Source organism: Mesoplodon mirus (assembly GCF_964341445.2).
Source record: "Mesoplodon mirus genome assembly, chromosome: 11".
Classification (NCBI taxonomy): Eukaryota; Metazoa; Chordata; class Mammalia; order Artiodactyla; family Ziphiidae; genus Mesoplodon; species Mesoplodon mirus.
The window spans coordinates 73345805-73357251 of NC_138987.1; the positions used below are offsets into that span (position 1 = coordinate 73345805).

The 11447-nt window shown below is 41.8% G+C and overlaps 1 protein-coding gene across 1 annotated transcript in view; it reads right to left on the reverse strand.

Moving 5' to 3' along the window:
* The window catches only part of PTPRR (protein tyrosine phosphatase receptor type R), a 281762-nt gene extending 277007 nt beyond the window's left edge, over nucleotides 1-4755 (reverse strand). The window contains exon 1 of the mRNA XM_082636126.1: nucleotides 4436-4755. Coding sequence (XP_082492252.1) covers nucleotides 4436-4487 — 52 coding nt within the window. The 5' untranslated portion in view covers nucleotides 4488-4755. The remainder of the gene's footprint in view (nucleotides 1-4435) is intronic.
* Between the last annotated feature and the right edge of the window lie 6692 nt (nucleotides 4756-11447).

Consider the following 11447-nt stretch of genomic DNA (forward strand, 5'->3'; position numbering starts at 1 on the left):
TTTTCCAGAGCTTGATGAGACAGTAATCCATTGACATCAGCTTCTATGTCTTATAGCTATTCAATAGGAAAAAGAAAGCTTTCACATGATAATTTTCAAGATATCCCAAGACATTCACGCCTTTACAACTAAAATACTACCCAATAAATATCATCTCCTGAAACAGAATATAGTTCTTTGGGAGAAGAAAGAGAAGAAACACTGAAGAAAAGCTATCTATGGTTGTCCCACCTAATATTTTTGCCATCCATATTATTGGGTAGCTTTTAGCTGCCTTCTTGGATATTCCTGAAGTGGTCTTTTCAACAGAAGTTGATACATTATGTTGGTTCACAGAAAGGTAAAGAATGGGATAGGCAGAAGACCTAAATAGACATTTCTCCAAAGAAGATATACAGATTGCCAACAAACACATGAAAGAATGCTCAACGTCATTAATCATTAGAGAAATGCAAATCAAAACTACAATGAGGTATCATCTCACACTGGTCAGAATGGCCATCATCAAAAAATCTAGAAACAATAAATGCTGGAGAGGGTGTGGAGAAAAGGGAACACTCTTGCACTGTTGGTGGGAATGTACATTGATACAGCCACTATGGAAAACAGTATGGAGGTTCCTTAAAAAACTAAAAATAGAATTACCCTACACCCCAGCAATCCTACTACTGGGCATATACCCTAAGAAAACCATAATTCAAAAAGAGTCATGTACCAAAATGTTCACTGCAGCTCTATTTACAAAAGCCAGGACATGGAAGCAAACTAAGTGTCCATCAACAGATGAATGGATAAAGAAGATGTGGCACATATATACAATGGAATATTACTCAGCCATAAAAAGAAACGAAATTGAGTTATTTGTAGTGAGGTGGATAGACCTAGAGTCTGTCATACAGAGTGAAGTAAGTCAGAAAGAAAAAAACAAATATCGTATGCTAACACATATATATGGAATCTAAGAGAAAAAAAAAAAAAGGTCATGAAGAACCTAGGGGTAAGATGGGAATAAACACACAGACCTACTAGAGAATAGACTTGAGGATATGGGGAGGGGGAAGGGTAAGCTGTGACAAAGTGAGAGAGTGGCATGGACATATATACACTACCAATTATAAAATAGATAGCTAGTGGGAAAGCCTCATAGCACAGGGAGATCAGCTCGGTGCTTTGTGACCACCTAGAGCGGTGGGAGAGGGAGGGTGGGAGGGAGGGAGACACAAGAGGGAAGAGATATGAGAACATATGTATATGTATAACTGGTTCACTTTGTTATAAAGCAGAAACAAACACACCATTGTAAAGCAATTATACTCCAATAAAGATGTTAAAAAAAAAAAAAGAATGGGGACAGTTAGTGAAAAAGAATCTGGCACCACTATCTCAATGGTGGCCTCAACTGTCAGAAACAGTGTAGGATTTTATATAGTGTGCAATCACAGGCCTGGAAACATAGGTTTTTACCCTGGCTATACTGTTAATTGGCACTTTAAAGTAATTACCAGCTATTATTTACTGGATCATAGTTTTCTCACCTGTACACTAAGCAGTTAGATGGACAAAAACTAACACTTTTCTTGTTAAGGACATCTATGAAAATCAGCCGCCATAGATAAGAGTTGAGTCCAGGTTCTCTAACAAGTTCCATGCTCAGTAATTCATTAAGCTTATCTTACCCAGAGATGTTAATTACACAGTATTGTACCCCCTCTTCCCTTTTTTGTTCCCACAGACATTACAAACAGATACAATACTTTTCACTGTTAAGGCAGTCAGAACTCAGGGTTGGTCAGAATTTTTAAAAAAAAAAATTTTTTTTTTTTTTTTTTTTTTGCATAGTGACTCAGGAGATCATGACCAGATAATTGGAGGTGACACTCAAGTTGAAAACAGTTTGCTACTTATCATTAGGAGAATGACTACTGAAGTCAACAGTTCCTAGTATAGCTACAAAGAGCACTCACATCCTGGCAGCCAATTTCTCCCACCCCAAGATGGGTGTAACCTGTCATCAGTTCCACCAGTATAAAGTAGTTGCTGGTACCCTGGGCATAACCAAAATGGATCAATTAGCTTTTCAGCCAAAGAGGCCTGACTCTATAGAATTCATTTCCCTTCTTTATAAAGCTCACTTCTCTCCTGAGAGGAAAACCTTCTGTAAGAGAAGCCAAATCAGACATTCAACAAGTAGAGACAATCACTGACTTCTTGATCTTTGCCCTCCCACTTACTCATTTTCTTATTACCCAAATCTACAGGAGCTGAGATCAAGAAATCTGGTTTGTCTCAGTTCTAATGAAAAGTCCTAACAATGTTATTTAGATAACTGTGATGAATTTTAATCTGATGACAGCTTGTGACCCACAAATTGCTGTTTAAATTAAAATGCATTCAAAATGAAACTGGCAAGACAACCACAATATTAAACTTGCAATCTGCTGTGAAAAACACCTATCAAAAGCACTACATTAAATATGAATATAATTAATTTCTATACAGCATCTTGCAATTGAAATCTGAAGATAGCCTTCAATGCATTGCCTTATTAAATTCAAATTGATTAAATACTTTTTTTTTTTTTTTTTGCAAATTAAGAAGTCAAAGTAGAGTTGGACTGGTTCGTCTTTGGTAATATATCCTTTTCGCAGAACTCCAGGTATAATCTAGGGCTACAGACGCCTAGGTTTCTCCTTTGATGAACAAAAGTCTTCTATTTCCTTATCCCAAATATTCATCTACAATAAATTTAGAAATGTTTTCCACCTGCTTAGTTTTAAGTTTATCTATAGCTTTTAAGCTATAATTATGCAAGATATATTAAATGTTATCTTTAGAAATGTTATATATTAGCTTTAAAAATAGCGACACTAAAATTTTTCACAGATCAGCTAAAGCAGCTAAAGTGATAGGAATTGAGGCTTTTTCAGTAACAGATGTTTCTATCAGTGCTACAATAAAACAATAATGTAAATGAAACTCAACCCAATGTGTATATTTTCATCCTATATTTCAACATTAAAGAATTGTATGTGGTAATAAAAGTATTCACTATAACTGTTTGCAAATAATTCAATAACCTAGTCATAGCTATTTCTTATTTTTCAAAAAGTGTCAAAGAACTACTGAAAATTCCACAATATAACATCATAATTATACAATTAACATGGGTACTTAATTATAGCCGGAATGTCCCTAAACATTACTTGTTCAAGAGATTCACAATACATTAAAATAGCATTAGCTAGAAATAAGGAAGTACCATATTTCACTCTCATTATCACCCACGTAGAAAAGGATTCACCCACAATCTTTTTTAAAAGATAACACAAAAATAGTAATTTTGCAACCATTATTTTTATTCATTACCCCTGGAATGCAGTACATACTCAATAAATGTTGGTTGAAAGAATGAATGAACGTGTGTGGTTGGATAACAGGCAAACTCTAGGAAAATACCTAGTCCTTGATTGCTACAGGGATACTGCATGGACAACTGCTGTCGCAGTAGGGTTCCTAAAATCTCTCTGCCATATTCTATTTTGGTTCACGTGTGTGTAAAAATGATAAAGGATTCAGTCCAGCAAGTCCTTGCATTACATAGAGGCTGCATGTATCCAAAAAGCAGGGTCTGTAGCAACATCGCATATAAAATTCCCCAGGTACTTCCTAAGGTTTGCTTCCATACGAAACCTGACACTGGTATCAAATATGTTTATATTTGGGAATCAGTCTCACTGTCACTCCTGGCTAGACCTTATCAAATCTGTCCCAGGGACAGTGCCGACCCCAGGGTTGTCAGCTTTGAAACTGTGATTGGGTTTCTGTCTAGTGCCCTCGCAATGTGACCATGATGCTGAAAGAGAAGAGAGGGTCTTATTTTAAATCTTTCGTTCCTCTCATTGGTTTAGAAAATTCGACTGACAAGAACAGGGGCCAAAGGAGCCTGGAGCGGCAACATTAATGCGAACCATGTATTTCGATCTTTGCGGAGGAGATGTAGTCCATCAGGTTACAGCCAGTGCATCCCTGTGAGCTCTCGCTAAACCAAGAGACCTTACGGATGTAGCCGCTGCAGTAGAAAAGGTTACATCCAGCAGGATGTCTTGTCTGCCTCCTGAAAAACTGGCAGTCAAGTGCAGAGCCTAGAAACAAAATCTGGGAGTCTACATGGAGGGGAGGGGTGGAGCAAGCAAACCTCTATTCGTACTGAAAATGTTCATACGAGGTAAGGAAAAATCAAGAGCTGATTTTAGCTTTAAGTTTTCGGCCGCAGTCTTCCAACAGGTGCATGACTCCCTCACCGCTTTCCTGTCAGCACTGTCCTGCTTTGCCTTCCTAAGGTTTCTTCGCGAAGCAGGCTTTTCCTACAGTCCTCAAGCATGTGCAGTCTCCCAGCGCACCCACATCTCTGGCTCTATGCCCGGCAACCCCTTACCTGCAGCGTGAAGAAGCAGACACAGCGCAGGGAAGCCAACCGCCCTCCGCATAGTGTTTGCATTGAGAGGTGGAGGAGAAACTCAGCCACGCCGCCACTTCAGGCAAAGTGTTATTGGAAAGAGCCCCCGCCGATGGTCCTCTGGTCTCCGGGATTCATTCGCAGGTCCTCGGCTCGGGCTGGCAGAGCCGTGTGTGGCGCCCACAGAAGGAATTACCAGCTTCGCCTCCTTAAGAGAGGAGAGGAAGAGGAGTAGGATGCGGCGGCGAGATGGGCGGCGCAGGGCGGGGGCTGACGCCCTGGGAGCCGCTACTCCTCGGCCTTCTGGAAGCTCCGCAGGCGCGGAGGGGAAGGCGCGGAGGGGCGGGGCGCACTCCTGCGCCAGCCCTGGAGCCCGGGGCCAGCGCAGCGCAAGCAGCAGACCCGCCGCGCCGCGGCTACTGAGCATGCCCAGCGCTGGTCCTCGCTCCGCACGCACGGGAGTTTCAAAGTGAAATTCCACTTCTCCGGGTCTTAGGTGCGGCTGCGAGGGGAGCAGGCTCCACCACGGGGCGGGGTGGGGGGGAAGCATCTTGGGACGGTTGTCAGGGATACAGCATCTGTCCAAAACGTGGGGGTGGGACTAGATGAGGGCCCCATCTGAGGAACCAGAGGAGAGAGCCTAAGAAAGTGTCAACCCCTGCACCCACCCTGCTCCTTCCCCAAATCTTGGTTTACACGTGGACAGAGCTCACTGCTAGCAGTTGACGCTTCCTGGGCCGCAGACTGCCCAGCTTCTCCAGGCTGCCTATGGGAATAGAGTACAGGGGTCTTCCACTAAGCAGGGTTGCCACGGGGAGCGGTCATGGGGCAGCCTGCTGGGTGTAAGCAGTAAACGCGCATCCTGGGGGTGCCTTCTTTCCAACACGGTCCCTTTTCTCTTTCCCCTGTCTCCAGCGCGGTCCCTGTTTTTAAACTTTCTCAAGCTCAAAGTCAATGACCATAGTGACAGAAGTAGGATATACCCATGTAATTGATGAGAAGAAGGCACCTTTTTGTTTTTTGGAGATAATTATCTTTAGTCTCCATTTTTACTTTCTAAGGGGAAAGGTAATAGAATCACCTGTGTAACTGGTCTCCTGCCGTGCAGCTCTGCGTCTCCAGGGAGGCTGCAACAGTCTAATACAGGTGTTCCTCCCCCCTCATCTGTGACATTGGAGTGTGGAGTTGCTTCTGTTACTCCAGTGGCTAATTACTCCTAGTCATGAAGTCCCTTGGCCAGACTTTCTCCATTAACTGAAGTCCCTTGGCCAGACTTTCTCCATTAACTATCCCAGCAACACTGACTTTTCTGCCTCTGTGTCTTCATGGGATGCTATTGCCCCTTCCCCAGTTACTCCCACTTGCTTCAGTACCACATCCAAGTTTAAAAAGGTTTAACCTCGATCTCACTTTTCCAGAAAGCCCTGGGCTAACTCCAGATTACAATATTTCTCTTCCACACTTGAATGTATAGACAACATTTGCTAAGCATTGCCTCATATTTTTCGTTTATATTCATTCATCTGTGGTTCGTCTTACAACACAGCCCAAGGCTCCCTAGGAACTTCTGCATCTTTGTATCACTTAAATTGAACAAAGTGGCTCTAGGTAAATAAGAGGTAGGAGTAAGTGCTTGTTGAATTGAACTGCACATCTCATTCAGTGCTTTCTTCTTCCATCCTCTGTGAATTGGGACAGCTAATGGGAAACATGCTACCCACAAGAGCTTAAATTAGACAGGATGTCACAGGATTGGAGCCCAGGCAGCATCATTTCCTTTATAATTTATTTCATCTCTAGCACTGAGAGGCAAGGCTAGGAATTAAACTCAAATAGCTGAGAGAAGGGGGAGAATGAAATGTATTTTTAATACGTTGACAGGACTTCTATGCTGAAAATAGAGTTAAATGCAGCTTTACTACTCCACCTCGTCCACTTCCCCACATGGGTGTGTCACATCCCATTTCTGTGGCACTGCTGTTTCACTCAAAACCTCTCTAAGCTGTAACCTCTTTCCCTACTGTAGATTCACTTTTCCCCAGTCTCCACTCCCCACAGCATATATCAGTTTCTAACATACCAAAAGAATTACTTATTACATCTATCATTTATTATCTCTTTCCTTACCCTCCCTTCCCACAATGGAATCCAACCTCTACAATGGCAGATATCTTTGACAATTTTTTTTTTTCCTGGTACGCGGGCCTCTCACTGTTGTGGCCTCTCCTGTTGTGGAGCACAGGCTCCGGACGCACAGGCTCAGCAGCCATGGCTCACGGGCCCAGCCGCTCCGCGGCATGTGGGATCTTCCCGGACCGGGGCACGAACCCGTGTCCCCTGCATCGGCAGGCGGACTCTCAACCACTGTGCCACCAGGGAAGCCCGTCTTTGACAATTTTATTCTCTGATGTATGCCAACTGACTAGAACAGTAGTGCCTCACACAAAACAGGTGCTCAAAAAAAGGAATAAATCAAAAGCAATGAGCTGATAAAATTCAATTTGACAATTATCCTGACCCTTTGGAATTCTTACTAAGTAGATATTTAGCTGTGTTTAAAACTTAGAGGAGTAGCCCTTCTCATCTAACATCAGGTACTAGAATTGCGGCAGGGCTGAGAGTTGAAGCAAAATAACTGTAGTCCACTTACAGTGGGTGTGCTTCTCTTATTTTCTTCCTCCGTAAAAAAAAAAAAAAAAATTTTACCACACTTACATAGCCCTCCAAGAAGAAAATGCACATACGGTAATGAAAAAATGCTGCTATAATGCCCCAAACCCTTTGCTTTCCCACAGATAATCCCAACATTTATTTGGGGGGAGGGACATTTAAAGTTTCAAATAATATAATTTTTTGTGACTTTGCCAACAAGCATTCAGCCAGCTCTTTATTTTGCCCAGGGGTGCAGGTAGCTGAATTATTAAACTGTGCATGAAAATTCCCTTCACAGCAAAATTCCCAATTTCTAATTCGACTAGATATACTACTAGAATAGTTCAGCATGGTAAAAATAACCTCAAGATGTAATTTTGGTGACTGGATATTAGTTATTAATTTACTTGAAAAAGATAAATGAGCAAAAAAATTCACATTCCTTGGTGAGTTGACCTAATATACCTTCAATAGGTTTGATCCCATGACATGTGAAGTCAATGGACAGTAAGTGAATTAGCCAATTAGTGAAAAGTCAATCCCTTATTTCTTTGAGACATATTCTCTGTGAGTCCATAGATGCTGCTTTCCCTTGACCTGTGATCTAACACTAATGAAGGCAATTTGGTGTTTTAGAGAAGAACCTTGGTTAACAAACTGCGCCAAGGTTTAAAAAAGTTCCAATGTAAAGAAGCATGGAAATTAATATGAGAGAGCCATGCAAATTGGTACTGGCCTACAGAGCTGTGTCCTAAAGGAAATCATTTACATTTTGAAAGAGAAATAGAAAATTACTGTCATGTGGACTTTTTCTCCCCACAAAATGCATAGTCTCTGTTTCTTATGAGGTGAGAGTCAGGAAGAATTTATACAGGAAAGAAGCCTTTCAGAGCCTGTCCTCAACCCAAATATAACTGCTATGAGCCTCCGCATTAACATGTCTATAAATGGATGAAAACCATTCATATTGGCCATCTTTCCCCAGGACACTTTAAAGAAGTTGGATCCATTGACTGTTAGAGTCTCCTATTTAAATTATTTGATTATGATTATTATTTAAATATAATGAGAGCTAACACTGTTTAGTGTTTCCTGTGTGCCAGGCTCTGCTCTAAGCATATGGATGTCCCATTGAAACTTTATAACACCCCTACCAGGAGGCATTATCATCATCTCATTTTAGAGATGAGACAATTGAGGCACAGAGGAGTAACTTGCCCCAAATCAAGTAGTAGGTAATCAACCAAAAGGTAAATTGGTAGGGCTTCCCTGGTGGCGCAGTGGTTGAGAATCCGCCTGCTGATGCAGGGGACATGGGTTCGTGCCCCGGTCCAGGAAGATCCCACATGCCACGGAGCGGCTAGGCCTGTGAGCCATGGCCGCTGAGCCTGTGCGTCTGGAGCCTGTGCTCCGCAAAGGGAGAGGCCACAACAGTGAGAGACCCACATAGCGAAAAAAAAAAAAAAAAAAAAGGTAAATTGGTAGAGTTAGGATGCGTGATCAGATAATTTGATACCAAACCACTATGATATACTACTGCATATATAGTGACAGTTGTAGGCAGCTCACTAGAATTAGATCCGGGCCAGAGCAGAACACTGACCCTAGACCTGGCAGTAAAGGTCTGGTGAGAAACACCCACAGGAGATTGTCTCCAGAAAGGTGAAGCACTGCTTGTAGCAGGGGACTCCGGGGTCTAGCATCTAGTGAACAAAGACACACAGCAGGTAGAATCACGCTTAGAAGAACTTAATGAGAAGGATACTTAAAGTAATGTAGAGCAGGATAGAGGAGATTATCTCTTTTTTTTTTAATGGATTGACTTTATTTTTATTATTATTATTATTTTTGGCTGTCACACAGTGCAGCTTGTGGGATCTTAGTTCCCTGACCAGGGATCAAACCCGTGCCCTTGGCAATGAAAGTGCGGAGTCTTAACTACTGGACCGCAGGGGAATTCCCAGAGGAGGTGATCTCTTCTTGGATGGTGGCAGCGGAGGTGGGAATGTGTAGCAGGCAAGAAGCTGTTAGTGGAGAACAGTAAATGAGCCGAGCCCAGCTGCATGAGCAGGTTCTAACTGGTCTGCATGAAGAGAGGCTGTGGGATTGTGTGAGCTGGTGGAAGAGACATGAGACAGTGAAATGACTTCAAGGAACTTCCCAACGTGTACAGGAGCAATAGGTGGCAATGCCCAACATGTTACTGCGATCCATAATGTGCTTACCTTGCACCATGCTTCACAGAGCCACTTTATCAATCACGAAGTCTCTCTCCTTTTGCCTGAGAGATACCTATAGATAAGAGGGAAAAAGAAGGGTAATAATTTATCTTTACAAATTAAAGAATTGATGTGAATTAAGCTGTATTCAGAGTAGAATGGCCCAGGATCAAACGAAATGAACTGGAAATTCACGGGGGAAGACACGTTCAGATGAGTGGCTACAACATTAATTTTTAAAAATATTTTTCCTAACCACAAAAAAGCAGAACAATCTACTCTTCTGTAGGAGCATACAGTGAAGACAATGGTGAAATAAAAAGCGCACTAAGAATGAGGAAGAAAAGCATTACAATTTACAAAATATATATTTTCACACCAAACTCTCACAAGAGCTCTGGGAGGTGTTACTCTCCTTTTGTGATGGAGGAAGAAACTGAAACTCAGTAAGGCTAGTAGGGCTTCCCTGGTGGTGCGGTGGTTGAGAGCCCGCCTGCCGATGCAGGGGACATGGGTTCGTGCCCCGGTCTGGGAGGATCCCATATGCCATGGAGCGGCTGGGCCCGTGAGCCATGGCCGCTGAGCCTGCGCGTCCGGAGCCTGTGCTCCGCAACGGGAGAGGCCACAACAGTGAGAGGCCCGCATATCTCAAAAACAAAAACAAAAAAAAGGCTAGTAATTTGCCCATGGTCATCCAGCCAGTAAGTGGTGTAGCTGGGATCAGAAGTCAGGACTGGTGACTCTAGCACTATGTTTTAACAACTCTGTTGTACTGACTCCCTGATTAATGGAAGGACTTAACTTCAAGACTTAAGTGGAAAATGCAGTGTTTTCAACTCAAGAAACAGACTTCAATCAAGATGGTTAATGACAATTAAATTTTACAACCTAACACAGCTCTAGTTTTGTTAAGATTTATCTATTTGAAGTGTTTGATACACGCACACATACACAAATACATAAAGACAGCAATATGTATTCTAAGAAAAAAATTAGGTACCCAAAATAAGGTATATATTCTTCTATATACATGTGAAATATGCCGTCCTAGTAAAATACAAAATATCAAAGATAGGAAGGCTATGAGTACCTATAGATTCTGCTATTGGTTCATCATTAAAATTTTATTCAAAATGAAGCATACACTTTCCTGGGAGCTAGCCCTTGGTATCAGTGTATTGTACTGTCACCTATTCTGGCACTGCAAAGGTCAGATTCAGTCAAGATGTCGGTAATAGATTTATAAACCACTGACTCTCCTGCATTAGCTCTCTATCCATCCCAAGACACTAATCAGGATGCACTTACCCCATGCATCATCCTGAGCAGCACACAGATATGAGAGCCCTCAATTATGGCTTACACCAGCTATGTAGGGCCAGTCAAATACATTTTCTACATTGCTTGATCATTCTCTTGGATTTCCTTGAATGAGGCCGTTTTGGAACAACTCATTCAACCAAAAGCTCAAGACACTAAGAATATCCAGGGAATGTAGCTATGGCTTGATTAGATCATTTAATGCCACTCCATTTCTGTTACATTATTTTCTCCCATAACTATAAGATGATGTGAAAGAACATGTCCCAAATATGGGCCTTCATGCCTCTCACTGACTGATCACTCTTAGAAACTAAAAGTCATGGTTCTTTCTGTCTTATAGTTCCTTCTTTCCCTCATTCTTGCAGTTGTATGTCCACAGGAGAGAAGAGGATAATTTATCAGTCTATGCTTCAGGGTTGAGAAACATTTTTAGATTAAAATATTCCTTTGTGAAAGACCTACTCCTCCACAACATGGTAGGGAGAGTTAGAAGTAATCTTAATAAAAATGACTGTAACATGACCATTAACATCCTCAAATAACTAAGCAGTCATCTGTCTATGGCCATGATTTTTACTTATTCAACAGAATCCATGTGTGCGGGAGCAACACCAGTATCTCTGTTCAGTGAATATACTAGAAAATATTATCTGAAGTCAAGTTATAGTGGGATATGCTACATCACACACATTCCAAAAACAGTGAAATAATCTGCTGACTTTTCATTGATACATCATTTGATTTCAAATGATTAAAAAAAAACATATACTGAGTATCTGTGATGATCCAGGAAGGGT